The sequence below is a fragment of the Aristolochia californica genome, unplaced genomic scaffold (assembly GCF_029961685.1).
Source record: "Aristolochia californica isolate CCGP_79_NKW_82.1479 unplaced genomic scaffold, dmAriCali1.0.hap1 SCAF_1, whole genome shotgun sequence".
In the NCBI taxonomy this organism is placed as follows: domain Eukaryota; kingdom Viridiplantae; phylum Streptophyta; class Magnoliopsida; order Piperales; family Aristolochiaceae; genus Aristolochia; species Aristolochia californica.
In genome coordinates this window covers 4,567,537-4,587,906 of record NW_027181770.1, presented here as the reverse complement: position 1 = coordinate 4,587,906, position 20,370 = coordinate 4,567,537, and the positions used below count along the sequence as shown (strand labels likewise).

General features: G+C 37.6%; 3 protein-coding genes across 5 annotated transcripts; 1 reads left to right on the top strand and 2 right to left on the bottom strand.

Annotated features, from left to right (window-relative positions):
- Positions 1-259: 259 nt before the first annotated feature.
- LOC137956826 (violaxanthin de-epoxidase, chloroplastic-like) lies at positions 260-4,533 on the bottom strand. Its single transcript, XM_068804466.1, has 6 exons — positions 4,492-4,533; positions 3,248-3,567; positions 2,595-2,767; positions 1,898-1,994; positions 1,402-1,793; positions 260-975 (listed from the first exon to the last, which is right to left on the bottom strand). Exons 2-6 carry the CDS (start codon positions 3,536-3,538, stop codon positions 474-476), a joined length of 1,455 nt encoding a protein of 484 aa, XP_068660567.1. The 5' UTR covers positions 3,539-3,567; positions 4,492-4,533; the 3' UTR covers positions 260-473.
- A 935-nt stretch (positions 4,534-5,468) lies between these two features.
- Positions 5,469-12,779, top strand: LOC137956811 (E3 ubiquitin-protein ligase complex slx8-rfp subunit slx8-like). 2 transcript variants are annotated; one of them, XM_068804447.1, is made up of 5 exons: positions 5,469-5,761; positions 6,538-6,891; positions 7,051-7,144; positions 12,116-12,225; positions 12,339-12,779. In XM_068804447.1, the coding sequence occupies exons 2-5, from the start codon at positions 6,550-6,552 to the stop codon at positions 12,549-12,551; spliced, it is 759 nt and encodes a 252-aa protein (XP_068660548.1). In that variant the 5' UTR covers positions 5,469-5,761; positions 6,538-6,549; the 3' UTR covers positions 12,552-12,779. The 2 variants fall into 2 exon arrangements, with proteins under 2 accessions (XP_068660548.1, XP_068660556.1); XM_068804455.1 differs by having other exon boundaries at positions 5,478-5,761; positions 12,345-12,779.
- Positions 12,780-13,597: 818 nt separating this feature from the next.
- LOC137956798 (oleoyl-acyl carrier protein thioesterase 2, chloroplastic-like) lies at positions 13,598-17,273 on the bottom strand. Of its 2 annotated transcripts, none has more exons than XM_068804427.1 (7): positions 16,877-17,273; positions 16,021-16,154; positions 15,821-15,934; positions 15,257-15,352; positions 14,499-14,601; positions 14,327-14,395; positions 13,598-14,151 (listed from the first exon to the last, which is right to left on the bottom strand). In XM_068804427.1, the coding sequence occupies exons 1-7, from the start codon at positions 17,189-17,191 to the stop codon at positions 13,879-13,881; spliced, it is 1,104 nt and encodes a 367-aa protein (XP_068660528.1). In that variant the 5' UTR covers positions 17,192-17,273; the 3' UTR covers positions 13,598-13,878. The 2 variants fall into 2 exon arrangements, with proteins under 2 accessions (XP_068660528.1, XP_068660536.1); XM_068804435.1 differs by having other exon boundaries at positions 14,499-14,586.
- Between the last annotated feature and the right edge of the window lie 3,097 nt (positions 17,274-20,370).

Below are 20,370 nucleotides of genomic sequence, written 5' to 3'. Positions count from 1 at the left end.
ACACGCACTTCCTTGTTATTGTGTAGTCCAAATCTGTCTTTATCCTTTTCTAATTTATTGGTTTTACCGTTTAATTACTATATCATATTGACCCGATCAAGATTCAACTAAATTAAACCCGTTTAACCGATACCAACCACAATTTGGCAGTCATTTGAGTTTTTATAATTAGGATTCCGCAGAGATGTTCTTCATTGTAAGAGTAGGTTGGTCTTTGATCTCAAACAGTTTACATAACACACAAGGCCTATTGAGCCTTTCCTATAATAAAATTTTTGAAAACTAGTGGACATTCCAAGGTGTCATTTTGCAATTTTACAGAAACGTCTTAGTAAAATAAAACATTTACAAAAACTTGGTTACTACAGTGCATTTGGACAACAAAATATGAATTTCAAGAATAATGGAAACAAAAAGTAATTACTTAAGAATCACGCTATCCAACCGGAGAGGGAGAGAGAGAGAGAATCCATTTATCTGAGCTTCCTCAAAGGCAAAGTCCGTCCAAATAATTTCTCTACCTCTGCTGCCTCCATTTTGAGTCCCTCTAGAAGCTCCATCTCTTCCTTGCTCAAGTCTCTCACAAAGTTCTGTTCATCTGTCATTAGTTCCTTAAACCCTTCGGACAACCTCTGAAACAGAGTCACTTCAGTCTTCCCCACTTTCTCAACTTCTGCTTCTATTTCTTCAACCTCCCTTACAATGGTCCTTTCACCTTCTTCCACGGTCTTTTCCAGCCTCTCTACAAGAGGAGGTTCTGGTCCACATGTATTATCAGTCTTGATAAATTTGTTGAAGTCACGACCAATGCTCTTTGTGGCTTGTTTTAGCTCTGGGACTATGCTTTCAGGTAGCACTGCACTTCTGGTATACACAACTGCACCGCCATATCCATCCCATGCATCATTCCTTCCTCTATAATAAACAAATATGTAATCATCTGATTTGTTCTCTATCTTTGATGATAGAATATACCTGCAGATAAGGACCTTGTGAGCTTAACTCTAAGGCTTAGTGCAGACATATCTAAATAACAATGCAACAGTTATTCTTCTCCGCTGAGAAATCTTAATAAAGAAGACGCCCAGCTTCAATGATTACTTTAGTTGTCTTGCCTGGATTTAGGACCCATGCGCTTCATATACCGTTCCTTCAACTATTCTAGCAGTCTAATTTGTGGATTGAGAAACAGACAGCACATTTTCATCCCATACATCAATTCACAAGGTTACTGAATTGGCATTATTTTGACACAACGCAAGAAGAATGAAACAGATGGTTCTCCTAAGATAAGCATCTTCTGGTCATCTTTCTACTAAATCATGTTTACGACACATGGTGCAGGTGATTTGCCAATAAAACAAGCAACTTAAGACAAGAAACAGGGATGAGAGAGAAGACCAGTCATCTTGGTAGTGGAGGTATTCATTGCCATGATTGTACAGAATTCCAGGCTGAGATGAATCTTGAACAAACTTCTGCACAGTTGATCGGGTGAAAAATCCACTATCAGGAGTTCGTATCCGCCATGATAAGTTCCCCACCAGTTTGTTGGACTCCACATGAAACTCATGCAATTGACAACCAAATGTATCAAAGGTAGGATTTAGTCCACTTGTTATGTACCATTTCCCATTGAAGTCTGCCATGTTGAAACTTTTAACCAGTGCAGAAGCATCTGGTATTGGAAATTCCCCAACATCAGACTTTTGAGGGACACATTTCTTGCTTGAGACTGCACATTCATTGAATTCATCAACAACACTGTTCTCAAAGAGATCCCCACATTTAATCTGCAATGCAAGAAGACCAAGAAATGGAGCAATCACAATAAGTCTCCCCAACTAAAATCAGGCAGGTCTTAAAAATAAAATATATGAGGCTTTCTTCAACCAACCTGGCATTCAGTTTCATCAGATCGATTGTTACATGTCTGCAGACATGCAACATTAGCGGCACAAGATGGGTTTGCAATGCACTTGGCAAGTTCTACCCTGGGAATAAAAATCCATGGTATAATAGACTGAACCAAAATAATTGTTATCTATTAATCTAGAGAAAATTTTAAGCTGCAGTCAAATACATGGTGACTCGAAAGTGATGAGTGGAGCTGGATTAAGATATATATATTTTTTTTGAAAGATATAGATATTTTTTTAATTGTTAAACTCCATACCCAAATGAGACTTAAACCTAAGATCTCACACTACAAATCTCCCTGTGTGACCATTAACCAAAGGCCTAAACCACAAAGATATAGAAAATGATCACTTAGAATTCATAAATTACAGAAAGTTCTGAAGCATGCACTTCCAAAGCAATCAGGAGAAGGCAACACATAGGACAGGACAAATAGGTACAACCAGAAATTATACAAGACAGAAGACAAGGAAGAAGCATTTATGAATATTCAAAGTTTCCAAATGACAAATACGAGAGCTCAAGAAGGTTCAACAAGAAAAATGTCCTACAATTGAGATCTAAACATAAATGTATCCTCCTTTTGAAGCTGAATCATCAAAATTAATCATGAGCACAAAGTAGGCAATAGCAATCAAATAGGAACATCAATAGAATTAATTGAACTAAGTTACCTGCATTCCTTCAATAGGCACGTACATGTCTTGAGGGCATCAATTGCATCAGCTGGAGGGACAGCCCAAATTGCAAAAGTAAGTAAACCAGATAAAGCAATGATCTTTACTTGCTTCCAGTGCTTCAGAGCATTTACTAGCACTTTCTCTGAAAAGGATAGGTTATCCACCTCCTGTGAAAGTTCCAAAATATTCTCTCATTAGATCAACAAAAATGATTAAAATTAGGTAACAGACATGGTGTAAAAATTCAGTAGTGAATTTAGCTACTTTATTTTTTGTTTCATGACTGTTGATCCAGACAATTTCATAATAAATGAAACAAAAAAAAAATGATAAGAAGGTAAGAAAAAACAGATCTTTAGACACTTTTATGTGTTCGCCTCTTTTATTTATTTATTTTGTGTTCACCTCTTTTGTTTTCTTTTTACAAAACAAAAACAGTATTACTTTTCTTAATCCCTTACATTTTCATTTCCAGGAAAAAAAGGGAAGAAAAACAACAGCAAAAAGAGGTGGCTGAGAGAGAGGAAATGAAAAATATAAAGTCTACACTGTTCACAAATCATATACATCTTAAGTTATTCATCATTTGGCATCTAACATCTCCACGACACTGGAGTAGCAAGGAATTAAAAAGAATAAGAAGATACCTCAGAATCACAAATTCCCGCATCATATGCACAGAGAAAAATACCCTTTCCCCTCCTGCAAGATAAGGGGCTTGATGCTCCAGTACTCCAGAGACCACATTTTCTTTGCAAACTTGAATTCAAAGATATCATTGTGGTTTTTCGATTTGACCATAGCCTCTGCTTATCTGGATTCATATTATGCCTAAAGATGCTCTGTATCACCTGCTCCTTAATTGTTGGCAAGAAGTTGCAGGCAGCAAAGGTTCTCGTATCATGACAGAAATAATTAGGATGGGCAGAAGATGCCATCTTACAACAGATTGAGTTCCAAATGAAATCTGAGGGTTAGAAACAAAAAAATCATTCTAAGATATATAATCACCAAATTAAAAAAAAAATTACAAAGTAGAACACTGGCCAGGTCTCTAATTTTGATGCCATGAGTTTTTGGCTATAAGGGGACTGCAACAGATGTGACATTGATGTTTCTGAAAAGACATGAAAAATCAAGGACTTGGAGTTTGCTTTAACACTCGGTATTTTATTCATTGGTCCATTAAAACAAAGAAGAAAAAACAACCATACATAAGCACTGAGATACAAATAAATATAAACTCTTAAACCAAGCAATCCAATATATTACTTCTCCCATTAATGGAATAGAGGGGATAAAATGAGAAAATGTCTGTTCCACCAACATAGAGGATTATCCACATTGGTTCCAGAGGATTTCCTTTTAAAGATCCATCTTTAAATCCGACTTCTTCCGATTGAATTAAAATCCTCCAGCACAAAGCATGCGAAACTATCTATGCCGTCTATACCCATAAATTCTTTATTAATCGTTTCCTAAACATGAACTGAAGTGGCAGTAAATATGACAACGAACTTGCTGCATCATAGTTTGAAAATCTACCATAAAGCATACTTACAAATCTTTCTTCTTTAAATGCTACACAAAACTACAATTTTCCAAGACTTTTGAAAGACATGGCAATATTTTAGATTTAGTAGCTCAAGAAGTTAAACTGAAACTTTAAACAATATGGCGGCGAATCTGCAGATAGTACACCCCAAGCAGAGAAATGGCCGTAAATGCGTAAATTGCCGCATATGCTTGGAATCAGAAACGAACGCTAACTAGGAAAAAAGAGATTCTAGAGTATTAAAATGAAACAAGTAAAATGCGCCGTTGAAGCTCTCAATCACAGAGGAGCTTTACACTAAACGACAAATTTTTTTGTCCGCGAACAGATAAGAACCTGATGGGAAAAGCGGGAATGGAAGTAGGTTGACGAGCTTCGGAGAATCCTTCTCATTGCTAGAGAGCTGCAGACAAGAGAAAAATAGAAAAAAAGGAACGCGAGGCAACTCAGATAAGGAACTGTGTGGAAGCAAGGACGTGAACGTAATATGAATATTGCTAATTGCATTACTGGGGCGAGATTCGCGAGGATGCGTAGATCCGGCGTGTTTTTGGAGAAAATAGTTGAAGACTTCTAACGTGCGCATGTTTGGTTTTGGCGTTTTATTAAAAACAAAACGAGGGTTTATGAGCCGGGGTCGATCCACTTTGAAAATACAATGAATTTGGCGTCAAGGTACAGTTCGCTTTGCTTTCGACAGCCGTGGTAGGTCATTCACTTTTCTCGCCTGAAAATTGTGCATCCGACGCTTTCCATCGACGATCGGAACTCTGTGATCGTAGCTTACATTAAGAGGTTTGAAAAATTCGGCCGAAATTGCTAATGCTTGCAAAACTATCGCGGTAACCAGAACAACAAGATTCAGCCGAAGCCCTCGGCCCTTCATTTTTTTTTTTTTTTTTAGCGTTTCCGTACTCGCCCCGGCCCTTCTTCAAGCTTATCTACTTCGCTTCTCGGTTGCCACTACTTCAAAATTGAATTTCTGAAATGTTCGAGGGAGATGCAGGTTGGTCTCTACCGCCACGGAGACGATGACAACTCCGAAGAAAGACGAGTCAGCCCCTCGAACGGACCGTCTAACTCGTTGTATCGATCTGCGGAGTCCAGTTTAGCCTGAATGACGGGTATGCGATCGTGTACTGGACGGGAGCGGAAGGGCAGGCCCCCCTTGCTTTTTAGGACCTCTCCAGATGTTAAATTCATATATAACTTTTTACGTCATAAATCATTGACTACGTGGCTTAGGTTGGCGACGAATAAAAATTTTCCATGTTCATCGTTTCCAATTATTGGTCGGGGACCACCAGCTAAAGTTCACGCACGAGGTATTATGCACGCGCTCCGTCCGAAATCGTCACTCTCTTTCCATTTAGGCACCCCGACTGGGTGGTACGAGTAGGCCTGAGCGCTCTTTATCACAATCTTCCCTCTTGCTCCCTTTGATCTTGTCGTCCACCCCTAGACGCGGGAGTGCCGCGGAAGAAAAAAAAAATCTTCTGAAGCGGGAGAATGTGCGAGGACCCGAGGAATTTAATCGGATTTCCGTAATTTCGTTTAAGAAGGACGTTGTAAGCCCTAACCCTGGTCTATTTTAACGAATTATCAGGTACGATCATTTTCATCCTATGAAAATTTATCATCTTGATACGTTTTTAAAAAAGTTTGTTTCTGTTGACCATCACAAGTATGACTTTTTTCGATAATCATTATGCATTGAAGAATCGCCCTGGGCCGGCCTGCTGACAGGGTGATTTTGCACATTCGAACGTTTTCTTTACCAATGAACTAATTCGGGGAAAGTTTGGGACTATTTTTCTCTCGTCCTTCCTGTAGAAGAGTGGCTGGCTCTTTACGGTTTATCGTAATTTTTTTCTCTCTACCCCGCATGTATTAGTATCGGAGCTGAACCAGAGAAATCATCAAAGAGTGACATTTTTATGAAAATAGAATTAAATTGTTTCTCGTCTCAATATTTTGAATATTTTTTTTGTATAAAATGGTTCTAATTACCTTACGCAAAGCGTTTATTTGTCTGGTTCGCAAGTGCTACTATTTTGAGTTTGACATTCAAAATAAAATCATTTTTTTGTCTGTTTTTGTTGTATCTTCATGTAGATGCTGTCGTCATATCACAAATATTGGTCTTATGTTCCTTAGTTTGTGCAAAGGGATTTTTACATATTTATTGCTAGTAAAGGTTTTTGAAATTATATTCCATTGTGCCACCTATCCACTGTTGCTTTTGTCCTTCCCTTTATATGTGGTTTTGTGAAGATCTCAAGATTTGGATTCTACGCTAACTATGAACCTTTTGTTGTTTGATTAAACTACTACTATGGGCTAGTACTTGATGTGTGATATCTTTTGTTTTTTTTTATATAGTTTCATTGCAGAATGAGTACACGAGGATCAAAGCGACCTCTGAAAGCGTATGCTCGGGATCCACGGCGACGGAAGGTTCTTTTTGGGGTGGACCTTAATGATGCCCCTCCATGTGATAGTAGGGAAGTTGAGGGTGCCAACTCTAGTAATGACTCACAGTATGCACAAGCAGGTGCTCCCCCTTCTAATGGTCGGTTATGGAGCGTGGAGATGGGGGGAACCAGCTTGAGTAATGACTTACGGTACTCTCAGATGAGTGCTCCTCTTTCAGATGGCTTATTTCGGAGCACTCCTATAGATGTTGAGGCATTAGAGGATGAACTCATCATCTCCTCTCCCAGAAGCTTTGCAGCAGTATGTTGGAGGAACTTCTCTTTTTCTTTGCACTGATTTCTTGTATTCATATTCAGAAAGCTCATCTTTCAGTAATTGGGTGGTGCATTTTGTGGATCTTTTAATTGTTGTGTTATTTTATCTATTCTAGTTTATTGCATTTGTCTTGTTTCAATGCAGGCTCGGAATCAATCTAGAAGGAGGAATAATGATCGGAATCATAATATGAATGCTGTGACAGTAGTGCTAGATGATGATTTGGATGCTCACCAAGGTCAGTCAGGTTTATCTTCAATATAACTGGCACCATCTCTTTGAAAAGAGAGCAAATTAATAAGCAGTTTAGTGGATTCATTTGGGGGGACTGGGTGGGTGGGTGGTGTGGGTGGTGGGGGTTTGTGGCTAAAAGAAATAAGTTTGCCATTTTGTGGGATTGACCAAAACAATGGACAACAGTTTTTTTATATTCTGTATGAGAGGTATAACAGTGGGTTTTCCAATATCTTCTTAAAAAGTTTTTTGGTTGCTCCTATGACTTTCTTGCGTGACTATTGGTATAACATCATTTTTTTCTTATCAGTTTGTTGTTACTTTTTTTTCCCTGATTATATCTTAAAGGGAGTTTGTTGTTCCTTTGTATATGGCTCCTATATTTTTCTACGTCCTCTTTTGATTTCTTATTTTTGGATTCCGAACTTTTTTTCTCTTTCTCATTTTAATAGTTTCTTTTTTCTCAATATTATCAATTTCTTTGTGTTTTTTTGTGTGATCTGGCTATCTAAATCTTTTAATCACACTTTAACATATTTTGTGCTTACTTGGTCTCAGGATTTTAGCGATTAGCTGTTGAGTGCACTAAATTTTTGCCTTGGATGTGGTTGGAACATCAAATATTGTCCATGTTGTATAAGTTGAACCAGCCAATCCTATGGCTTGTCTGGTTCTTGTTCCACTTTATCCTATTCAGTTGAGCCCTATTATTGGTTGAATCACATGACAATCTTATTAAAGATTTTTACTTGGCTGTTGGTTACTTTAGGAGATATCTTCTTTTTGGCCCTATATATAACAATAAACCTAAGTGAATCACAGTTGTAAGCAACCTGACTTTTAGCTCAAATTTAGTATTGCAACTTAGCTGCAAATTTAAAATTTAAAAAGAAAAAAAAGAGTAAGCTTTGCTGAACTGAGCCTGAACAGGTAGACCATACTGGTTTGCTGATTGAAATGGTCCAGTGGGCTTTAGCCATACTTTGAGTTTATTTACTCTGGTGGAGGTTAACCAAATTTATTGTGCCTAAGGATTTTTCTTTTTCAGGAATTTTTAAATCCCATTTTTTTTTTTGGCATATTCTTTGGCTTTTTACTGCTATCTGAAAGATAATTGATTTAACTATTTATTAAGTTTGATATTTTTCTTTGACTGACTCAGAAGTGGTATTGCTCTAGTGATTTAATCTTTTGTGGGTCTTATCATTAACGCTTTAATGCATTCCTTTGTCTATTTTTGAGCAATTTGACAGAGAGATTTCATTAGGATGGAATGAGAGCTTGCTGATGAATTGGATACGTAAGACTGTTGAAGGAGATCAATGAGTGGATGTAGATTCTGGTGACATTAGCAAATTGTTTTTCAGCCTGTAGATGGGTTTCAACAGGCTTGGAGCGTGGATTATTGTTTTGTTTGTAGGAAGATGAAATTGCTTGTCCTAGCTCTACTTGAGTGGTTATTTATGTTTCTTTAAAGAGTGGTTCTCTCAGTACTCATTGTTTACAGAAGGGCTTGTTTCGTGGTTTTAGTCTTCTTGGTACCTAGACATCCATGACATGTAGGCTTGCCAACCTCTCTCCAGTTGATTAGATGATGTTTAAAACCATCTTTAGAACCTTACCAGAGAAACCTCTTGATGGCCTCAACCTATACTGAAACATTAGCTGGACTGGGTATTCACTGAGGCTGATTGAAAGGGGTTGCTTGACCACCCAATTTGAGAGGATCATCTTACAATTTGAAAGCTGTCTCTCAAATCTCTCTAGAATAGCTTTCTCCAAAAATATAATAATAAAAAAAGAATAAGGTTCTAGAGAGATTTGTTGGGTCCTCCACAAAAGAGGGGGGCGACCAAGGCATGAAGAGGGGAGAGGGTTATGTATCTGTCTAAGGATGGGGTTCATCTCATTGACAATTATTTGGTAATACTGATGCTAATGAGTGTCAATTATGACCATATCATTTGCTGCTTGATATTAACTCGTGCATACAAAGGAACACTTTGATATGGTCAACATTGCAATCACTGAAATAGATTATTATCTCTTAGTTGAATTACAGGCACCCGAGATAGAAAAGAGAAGAAGTTGGTACATAGGGCCAAGTATCTCCTAAAGCAAAAGGGCAAGATTCACCTTGTTGCAGAACTCTGATGCTTTGCTGAGACCTTTAGTTGAGGTACTGGCTTGAATTGAGAGTAAGGTGGAAGAGACAACTTTAAATCTAGCTTCATCATGTGCTACCAAAGCTCCTGTTAAGGAGGACATGGTTAAGAATTTGCCTACTTAGCCTATCAAAAGCCTTTTCCATTCCTCTCTTATGGATCGGCCCAGGGCAGCTGCTTTTATTAAAGGAATGAAGCAGCTTATGGGCAGTGAGAGTGAAGTCAAGAATCATTCTCCCTTTAATGGAGACACTTCAAATACTTCTAATAATAGAGGAACCCATTTTTCAACCCGTTGGCAAGGATGACTAACTTGCAGGGGCTAGAAATTAGGGGTGGAAGTCAATTAGGTGTTTTGTGCTTTTTTCATTTTGAGATCTACGTAGTAAAAGAGGTACACTGCCTTAGTAGTGATGCTGAAGTGATGAAAGTCATTGATCAATACATTTTTCATTTACTCTTTCTAATCTTCCCGTACTTTGAATCTGCCTTTTCCTTTGAAGAGGTTCATCAAACAAAAACAAGTATCATTTGGTAAAATAGGAAGAGGTCTGTCTTCGAAAGGACTTGGAAGGGCTGGGCATCCAATGCATTTCTAAAGTCAATGATTCCCTTCCAGCCAAATGGATCTGGCATTATGCTAATGAAAAAGATAATATTTGGAGAAAAATTCTGGTCGCAAAGTATGGTTACTGCAGCACTTCTTGGCTACCCACTCACACTTCAAGTCATATATTATCTCTTCTTTGGAAAAAGTATCCTCAGATACTTCCCAAAAGTTTAAAATGGAATCAGATTTCAATTTCTGGTCTGATATTTGGTTGGGCGACAAAACACTGGCCAATTTTTATTTGGAAATCTTTAAAATTGCCAGAAATAAAGACATGTCAGTTGCTCAGGCCTGTACCATGGGAGGTTGGGATCTCCAATTAAGACGGAATCTCAATGATGAAGATTCTTCTCTTGAGAGTCAATTTCTAAGGAGAGACTTCATAATTGGAAACAGACCCCATCCCTACCACAACCAGCTGTCCTGAAATTCTGGTTTGGAAATTACTCGTTCCTTCAAAGATGGTCTTCTTCTGGTGCGCCCTCAAAAAAGCCTTGGCAAAAGGGGAGCCATACCCATCAACACTCTCTGCAGACTTTGTGGGCAAGTAAATGAGACTCTGGATCACCTACACCGTAATTGCAATTTCTCCTATCAGGACTGTTCTAAATTTTCCAGCTCTTTTCAATCAGCTTTTGTCTTCCTGCCACTTTTGCTGAATTCATTCAGCAATGCACCTATGCCACACTTTGGCAAACTGCTTTGGAGGACTATTTTACTTGCTACCCCCTGGTTTATCTGGAATGAAAGAAACAATAGAGTATTCAGGGGCTGCATTGAATGTCCTGGCTATACTTTCCAGATAAAGAGGTACACTATAACCTGGCTTAGTACTCCAAAAGAATTTGCCCAATTTTAGAGCATTCACATAAATGAGCACTGGTCCATAATTGCAAAGCTCCCTCTCATCCATCAGCCCCCGGTTGTTGCATGGACACCCCCTAGAATCTGGTCAGATTAGACTCAATTTTGATGGAAGCGCACAAGGAAACCCAGGCCTTGCCGGTGTGGGAGGTCTATTCAGAAACATGTTTGGGGATCAATCTGCACGTACTCTGGCCCTATTTGAGTCGGGGATTCTATCCTTACTGAAACTGTTGCTCTTCTTCATGGTCTCTGCATCGCCATCAGCCATCACATGTTGCCTTTCATTGTTGAAGGTGACTTCCTCATGGTCAACTGGTGCAAAAAAGGGACTTCCCCTCCTTGGCGCCTACTGCTCCTTATGGAAGAAATCTATAATCTAGCTAGGCCACGCAACATCTCTTGGTCCCACACTCTTAGATCTGCAAATGGGCAGGCAGGCAGGCAGGCAAACTTGTGAAAGAAGGATCCACCCTTACCAGCTTAAATGTGCAGCAACACTGGCCTATCAACTAGCCTTATTGTTGCCTCTTATTTTTTCTTTTGGCTGTAACTAGTTGTTAGCTTTTTCTTTCTATTTGTAATTTGCTATTTGCTATTTTGTATTTTTGATTTGTTGTACTCTCTTGTTTCTCGTGGCCTTCTTTTTTCTGTTCAGGATGGCTGCTTCTCTTTGCCCTCTCTAATAAAATCTCTCTTATTTTTTCAGAAAAAAAAATTTAGTATATGCTTATACCATGGACATCCTTGACCGTCAAGAGCTGGTAGAAAGTGTGGCTCTGTGCAGAGCAGGTCTGCTAGCAAACATTTGTAAAATATAGCTTTAGTTAAAAAGCAGAAGCCTAGATTGTAACATTGTGAATAATGTGTTCGTTTACATCCCCTTAGGTTCGTATTGTTACTGATTGGACATGGTAACAGATATAACAGAAAAGCATCTCACTAGATTATGAAATTTGTTTGTCTGGAGTCTGGAGTCTGAGTCACAACGGATTTACCTGTTGTTGGTTAAAGAATGGGAACACATATGATACAGAAATAACTACTTGATTATGTTGTTTTAAGAATCTTTGCAATTAGTAGTAGTGTTTGAATATTGATGAACAAATTGTTTTATCTTATGACCAAGCAACATGAACTTTTTATAATCAAATTCTTTTTGCCAGCTACAAATGTAAATAGATTGTGTATTACCGAATTATGAGAAGACTGTGAACTCATGAATACACTTTTGTATAGCTTTGCAGACTTGGTTTCTCTCTGTCTGAGGTTCTACAGTTTTTTATGTGAATTCCTTCTGTCAATCAGTTCTCATGATACCTCTTCACTTATGTAGGGATCATTGGAGATGAGCCAGTCACTAGGTTGACTCTCAATGGTTATAGCAATCAAGGAAGGAAATTGGAGAAATCACCAACACACAACGTCAGTATAAATGTGGAGCAGGTAATATAGAGGTTACTTGCTTTATTATTTTCTTTGAGACTATTTCACTGATGATGATTTTGAGTTAATGGGTAATTGAAAATGGTTATATCTAAGAGTATGAAATGTTTAAGTTTCAGCAATTGCCAGTTATGCCAAAAGAACCTGTTTTCACATGTGCCATTTGCATGGGTCCACTGGTAGAGGAGCATACTACAATTTGTGGTCACATTTTCTGTAAGAAGTGCATCAAGGCTGCCATTGCGGCCCAGAAGAAGTGTCCGACTTGTAGAAGAAATCTTAGAGCGAATAATATCCACAGGGTATATCTCCCTTCCATTAATTAATTGGTATCATACCCTAGAGCGCCCTTCTCTGATCTTAATATCTATAATGATCTTTCTTTGTACTTCTCTTTTGAGGTTGGTAGCTTGTGTATGACAGGAATACTGTTTGGTCACTGTTGTTTTTCTTTTATCTATCATGTCCATAGTCTACCTTACTCCTGTGATTAGTTGGGTGTTAGATTCTGTATTTTTTCTTTTTATTAAAATTATTACAGATATTATGTGTGATAGGAAGTGTTATTTGATTGATTTAATAATATTATCAGTAACTTTTTTTGTAGGACTAGAAATTCTTTTCTTGTAAATGGAACTAAGGTAGATATGATTTAGTTATCAACCTTAGGTAGATTTTAAACATGCAAAACATTCATTAAAAATAAAATAAAAGATCATTTAAAGTACTGCATACAAATTAGTGGTGAAAGTATATGCTATAGGATGTTGTTCAATAGAGCTGGAGGCTTCATTTGGATGCTATGGGATGTTGTTCAATAGAGTTTTATATTTACTATCTTTCACTAAAGCTTATAATAGGAGAAAATGTGATTGAGAAAGTAAATACAATTTGGAGAAAAAAATTTCTTATACTTTTCTGTAATTAAATGTATTTTCTTTTTTCCAAAATTTTATCCAGTTCTTGAAAGAAGGCTCAATTATTGAAAATGATTAAAGTGAGCTCTTCGTATTCCTGTGGCAGAACGTTAAAAAGATAAAAAATTGACGTTCATGTAAATCTTGACTATTGGGTAAAAGTTTTGGATGAATAATCTTTTCAGGTCAATGTAAACGAATTTACATCTCGCTAGTTCGAGTTGACAAATTTCAGAAGCATGGAGACGACTTCTAATTAACTTGCATGATCTCACTAGCGTATTCTGGATGATCTTGCTTTCCTCTTTTTTTCATCTTCCAGTCTTCTTGCCATTCTCGCTCGTTTTCAAAACAAAAGTACTCCTAATGGTGAAACTTGAAAATTGGCTATACCATGCAAACATTGCAATTGACTTGTCACCTCATGAAAGGGTAGATGATTGTGAAGGCACCAGTTACCAAAATTTGAATCCAATAAAAAGAAATAAAAAATGATGGACACAAGTAGTATTAAATAGAATTACAGATACAGCTTTATAGCAAACACAGCCTTCCTTCTTGACCGATCAATACCTCCAAAAGAAAACTGTCTATTCTCGTCCAATCTTAAGATAACTTGACCAAAAAAAAGAAAAAAGCAAATGACAAAAATGGTAGAACAAAAAATCGACACAACCTAGGGAGTGACATTAATTAACAGAAACAGCACAGAAGTTAATGCCCTGATGGGGATAGTTTATCTCGCAGATTTCCTTCTCCACTCGGTGCGCCCCCTATTAATTTCGAGACCATCTCGAGACAAACACAGAAAGTGCAAGAACTGGCACAAGTCTTGGTCAATTCTCTTTGCAGTGACAGACCCATTGCTGCCATGAAGTTCTGGGACTTCTTTGCCCCCCGACTCAGGACTGGTCAAAGAGTCGACCATGTCATCATGTTGGCATTCTCTTCTATAATCTAAAGTGATCGATTGCAGCTCATGAGTGTCAATTATATCTTGGGGTATGCTCTGGACAAGATTAAGATTGAAAACAGTACGATGGATCAGTCAGAAATTTGCAAACCAGGAAGTTGTTAAGTTTGAGAAAAAATATGTTCTGATCCAGCAGGCTATGAATTTCCTAGCATAAAGAAATTACAGGTATAGGGCAAAAGAGTAAAACAGGAGGATGCAATGCACTTACCTCAAGAACCCATCTGATGTAGGTGACATTGTTTACATGCTGGTTCATATCCAGATCTGCTCTCCTAGGCTGTAAATAGCCAAGGGAGTAAGAACTCAGGAAGGAAACAGAAGCTCATGAGGGTAGAAACGTTTCAAGGATGATTAAGCTAAAAATTGGTTGAAAGGCTTACGACAAGTCCTAATCTTGAGTACCGAGCTGGATCTTCCAGTTTGGGGATCTTCTTAAGAGTGTTATTGTTTTCCTCTGGAAATGCTAATCTGAAGCAGAGAAACCTATCAGATACTGATGAGTAAGTCTTCACATAATGAGTGGCAGCTCAAGAAAGAAGTTAGATGTAAGTGAACTATCCTTTTTTTCAAGATAAGCACCATGAATTTCAAGTGACTTCTACTCTAATACATTTGCTCATCCGTGGGAGAAGAGAGCTTGTCTGTCATTACTGATCTTCCAAGCTAATGAGGATCTTCTTTGCAACCTCCACCATACTGATGAAAATTGTAATATCTTCATTGCAGCAAGATTCATAAATGGCTATTAAATAGGCTGAATAATGTTAGATTATTATTTGCCTCTCCTTGCCACCAAGATAAGTTCCAGTCAAAACTCTGGTTGCATTACCGAAGGTTTTACTTGAGCTAGATAACTACAACACTTGACTCAAGAGCAGATTAAAGAAATTTAACCTTAAGAGGTTACTGACAACAATGCCATCTTTCCTTTCATGCCTCTGCATTGCAGGTTTCAATTATTTATGGTTGAAATATTCAAGCAACATAACTAATAAAATCAAGGTCTTAGAAATAGAATTTGAAAGTTTCTTTCCATTTTATGTACATATCTTAATCTTATTCTCTCACCACGGGGCCTAGAAAATACAAAAAAGCAGGAAGGGAATACCTGTTAAGAACAAGAAGTAGAAGAGCTTACCGAGGAAAACGTGGGCAGAAAATTAAATATTCATCTCTTACATCATCACTAACTCTCTGAAACCTTCTTGTGTCTTGATTCATCATCACCCATTTGCTGAAACATCCAGAGAACAAAGTAAAAAAATCAAACTTAACCAGGTAATTGCTGTCATTAACTGTAAATAAAATTAGAGCCAGTCACTACAGAGTCTGGTCCAACCAATGGCCATTGCACCCAACTGTACACTGTTTGAGGTGTAATATTACAAATCTGTCATCTTCTCCTTTATCTTTACAATATTGCCATTATCCCCATTATATCCTTTAAGATTATTTTAAGAAAGAATGAAAAAAGAAAGAGCTAAAAGTGGCATCAAACAGAGTGAGGACATTTATAAAATTAGAAAGGAAGAAAATAAATCTAATGCTGTCAGATCCGGATTTAATTTCAAAACAGGTGCAGCCAATTTGGGTCGAGTTGATATTCCTTTTTGTTATAACAGTATAAATAATAGCTTCAGATATTGAAAGAAAAAAAAAAAAAAAAAGAGAAAACTATCGACTTCATAGAAGAGAATCAAACCTAGTAGCTCTACCAATAACTTCACCAGTAGCGAAGTCCTTGAGAATCCAATCACGTCTGGTACCAATTCTACCTTCACCCTGGCACCATGTCTCAATTTCCACCACATCACCCCTGCTTGCATAACAAGACAAGCTCCAGGTCAAATGACAAGTTGAGGGTGCTTTGATGTCATTCCTAGCTAGCTTGAATAAACTCACCATGCGGGATATCTGTAGACTTCAATGTGCATGCGAGAAGTAACCCATATGAGGTGTAATTTTCTCATTGTAGGAGTTGTGGCAAAACCGTCGGTAGAGAACCCAACACTCTGAGCATGATTACAAGCAACTTCCTACAGCAGAACATTCATGAGGAGAATTAAGAGAGAAGGAGAAGGAGAAGAAAAAGCATACGAAAAAGAGCTATTTATTATGTGATAACTTGTTCTGGAAGGGTCACCTAAGTGAGTTTGAATTGCCTTTACAATGTCTAGAAATGAAACTTTCGGGAGGAAAATATCAAATTAAATGTCTCCTCGATACTCCAGATTCCACATCAACACCAGAAAGAAAAAGAAAAAGAACAAGTTCAACATGACACGCAAGTAAAACATCAAACAACGAGAGACGTGGATGTAAGCGTAAAGACAATCTGATAAAGCAGGCTCACGCCAAAAAAATAAAAAAAATCGTTATCTGCATGTTAGATGCAGAGAGAGGAAATAACAAAATTATGAAAAAAAAAAATAATAATAATAAAAAGAATTGCAACAAGCCACAGAAAGTCGGATCCAAATCCTCCAAATCTTTACACTCTTAAAAAAGCGAACCACGGGCCCGTGATTTGACAAATCTCAGGGAGGTACCTATATCACACGACCTCCAAAACCGAATGACCGTATCTGCCAGATCCAAAATCCCAACAATGACAGATCACATTGACTTGCAACCGGTACAGGAAACACAAAAAAGAAAAAAAGGAAAACAGAGAAAGAACGAAACAAAATTGAAAACTTTAGAAGAGGTTGTTCACTGTGCATCAGTAAAGAAAAAGAAAAAAATTAGAAAAAAGAACCTGCAATAGATTTGCTATAGTCTCCACGGTAGCAGTCTTATTGATCCCCACTTCGTAAGACCTGACAATAAAATTCTCCTTAAAGGAGAGGCCATCCTTCAAGAGGCTCCCGAGACGGAGCCTGTCCGCCAAGCTCAGCGCACCGGATTGGTCATCTCCGACCCGGTTCTCCCTCTCGAGCTCCAAAGACGACGAAGAGGGCGCGGAGCGGGAGAGGACGAGGGTCCGCCGGAAGGGCGACGAGGAGAACTTGGGAAGGAGGAGTCCGGAGCGGCAGAGAGCTCGATCCGAGACGTTGCAGGCGGCAAGGGACATTTTTTGGCGGCACCACGGGATAAACTGTACCAAAACAAGGAATCTGTAATCTGTATCTCAGTTTCAAAAGTCTGATCACCGATGGTTGTCTCAGTCCGCTGCTGTTGACTCATATTTGCCCACGCGTCGATATCAACGAGGGGCTGCGTGGAGTTCAGGCTCCAAACGACGACTTCTAATTACGAATTTGCCATCCGTCCCACCTTGGTCCAATCTTAGAAAAATTGACATGATTCTTCTCCCAATAGGTTTATATTAAATGTCTCACATGAATTGTTTAGACTATTCATGAATTGGTCACAATGTTCTAGCCCTCTCACAAATTTGAACCAAATACCAAAAACTAAAATGATGGCATGGTACCATCTCTGGCACATTCACCTAATTATAATTAATGAGTATTCATTAGAAAGATCGTCTATTATTTTAATGTCCCTAAACCCATAATAAGACTAGTTAAAAAACACATGTAGAACAATTTATGCACATTTATATATCCCATAATGGTAAGTGATCTACAACCTTGCATGTAATAATATCACTTTATTAGGTGTAATTGTCATTTTAAAATTTTTTTGCCCAAGTATCGGATTTAGAAATTTATTTACCTAAATGATGATTTTTTAAACTTATTTTCTAAATTACCAAAATTCAACCTTTGAAATTTACGTAGGATCGGTCAACTTCCCACGTCAGTGTCCTCCTTCCCATACTCTTCCCTCTTTCCTTATCGGACAGGTTGACATGGTGCCATGTGGACAAACTTCACTAACATAGAAAGTTGATCGCATGAATTCAAAGGTTGACATCTGATAGTTTGGGAAATTATCTGTTAGGGGTAATGATTTTCAATTTTTATTTAAAATTATTTATCTTAGTTTGAGTTGAGTAAAATTGACCACACGGCTAGATTGTAGTCTTTGTTCTCTATAGTTCTTCTTAGGTTAATGTTTTAGCTTGTTGGCTATGCTTTTCTTCCTCTTGCTTAACACTCTAGTTTCTTCCTCTATGCTACTCCTTCAGCACTTTTTCTTTTCCCATTTTCAATCAAATCTCTCACGCTTGAGATCCACTTGCACTTTTCTATGGGGGAAGAAAGGGAACAAACCAATACATGGATGAACTTTGACAATGATGCGGCAACAACGACGGAATTGTCGGTGGCACACGGTGGCTTCGGGGGGAGGGGGTAAAATAGGTTGGCCGAGAGAGAGAGAGTTGCTGGCAAAGCGGATGGCGGCGGCAACGAGGATGTCAGGCAAAGCAGTGGCGGCAATTTTTTTTTTCTTTTCAAAAATACATCTGGCAATATTGCAAGAAGAAAGGGAAGAGAAAATACCAGGTATGGGCGGCGGCAATGAGCTACAACTACGAAGGTTGTTTCCGATAAGGATTTCCAACGATGGTAGACTGGTTCTAATTAATCGATCGGAAGCTCTGATACCATATAGAATATAGGAATGAAGAATAATATGTCGTGATTATTATTGATTAGGTGTAAACTATTTATAGAATTATACAAAGAGATTGTAGGTGATTAAGACTTTATAATTTGAGTCTATCTCTAATTCAATCACTAGTTATCTTTATCTCTATCATTATCTTTATATCTATCACTATGTTTATCTCTATCTCTATCACATGATACAAAGCGAATAATCACAATGACTTCTAGAGAAACTCATGGATATCACCACTTGGGTAAAAAATTTCAAACCATGCTTGTGCACTCTATTTTAAACCATATGTTACTTTTCTGGGTATGAAAACTTTATTCATTTCGCACTAAGCAACATACCCAGGAGGTTGCTCTATATAGACTTTTCCTTCCATATCACCATATAAGAAATGATTTTTTATGTCAAGTTGGTATAATGACCACCCCTAATTCATAACAATAGATACCACAATCCAAACAAGAGGACAACCTAGCAATGGGAGAGAGTCTCAAACACATCAATGTCATAAGTCAGTGTGTAACCCTTGATTATCAACCTTGCTTTGAACCTCTCAATAGAACCATCAACTTTATATTTCATGTTGTATGCCCATTTACATCTAACAACAGTAACACAAGGGGAAAGTCACATAATTACCAAGTCTTGCAATCTAAAAGAGCAATATATTTCAACATCCATGACTTGCTTCTATTGTGGAGAACAAAGAACAACCTACGCTAAAGAAAGAATAGTGCAAGTAGACAAAGATGAAACAAAATTTTTATACTAGTAAAATAACAAATCTAACAAAGTTGAACAACGAATAACGAGTATATTTCCTAACACTTTTTTGAGGAGCAATGAGAAGATGTAAATCACATACCTCAGGATCTATGGATGAATTGGGGATCATGGATTGGTGTGAGAGAGGGAGTTGTAGGCTAAGAGGAGAACATGTCGTCGGTTACCTGTAGTGGTTTCTCAATAGTAACACTTAGTGGAGGTCCTAAACTATCCTCAACAAATATATGAATAAGAGACTCAGTACTTGTAGGAGAAGGAAGAGCAACATTTGAAGAAGAGGACACAATGAAAGGAGTATCTTCAAAAGATGTTACATAGGCAGATACAAATGTTTTCTTCATATATAGACAAAAATATTTGTACTTCTTATGTACGCGAAAATATCCCTAGAAAATGTAATTGACTGCATGAGGTGATACCTTGTCTCTAAATGGACCAAACGCAAAACCAATGCACCCAAAAACACGTGAGGACACGAGAAACAATGAAGCAAAAGGAAGTAAACCCATATAAGAATTTGACCCCCAATAATAGAAGAAGACATTCTGTTGATAAGAAAATAAGCAATAAGAACTACATCACCCCATTAAGACTTGGGTAAATTCATAAAAAATAATATCATATGTGCCACTCCTAATAGATGATGATTTTTACGTTCAACTACTCTATTTTACTGGGGAATAAATACACAAGATGACTTATGAATAATCTTTGACTTTGACAAAACACATCAAAATTCTAGATCATAAATTCAAGTTCATTATCAGTATGCAATACATGAATAGAAGTGACAAAATGGTTTTTTATTTCATTGTAAAATTTTTGAAAAACATAAAAAAACTTTAGACTTCTCCAAAGGATATACACCTAAATACATGAGACTTGTGAGATTCGTCTTTGTATGGTATTTGCTCGTGAGATTTCTTTTACATGAGA

Coding starts and splice junctions, on each gene's coding strand:
- LOC137956826 (XM_068804466.1), bottom strand. CDS start 3,538: ATGGCATCTTCTGCCCATCCTAATTATTTCTGTCATGATACGAGAACC. Junction 1,995..2,594: donor TGCCTATTGAAGGAATGCAG/GTAACTTAGTTC, acceptor TTTTATTCCCAG/GGTAGAACTTGCCAAGTGCA. Junction 976..1,401: donor CTCCACTACCAAGATGACTG/GTCTTCTCTCTC, acceptor CCTTATCTGCAG/GTATATTCTATCATCAAAGA.
- LOC137956798 (XM_068804427.1), bottom strand. CDS start 17,191: ATGTCCCTTGCCGCCTGCAACGTCTCGGATCGAGCTCTCTGCCGCTCC. Junction 14,602..15,256: donor TTCTGCCCACGTTTTCCTCG/GTAAGCTCTTCT, acceptor AGTATCTGATAG/GTTTCTCTGCTTCAGATTAG. Junction 14,152..14,326: donor ACATCAGATGGGTTCTTGAG/GTAAGTGCATTG, acceptor AATCTTGTCCAG/AGCATACCCCAAGATATAAT.
- LOC137956811 (XM_068804447.1), top strand. CDS start 6,550: ATGAGTACACGAGGATCAAAGCGACCTCTGAAAGCGTATGCTCGGGAT. Junction 6,892..7,050: donor CTCCCAGAAGCTTTGCAGCA/GTATGTTGGAGG, acceptor GTTTCAATGCAG/GCTCGGAATCAATCTAGAAG. Junction 12,226..12,338: donor TCAGTATAAATGTGGAGCAG/GTAATATAGAGG, acceptor GAAATGTTTAAG/TTTCAGCAATTGCCAGTTAT.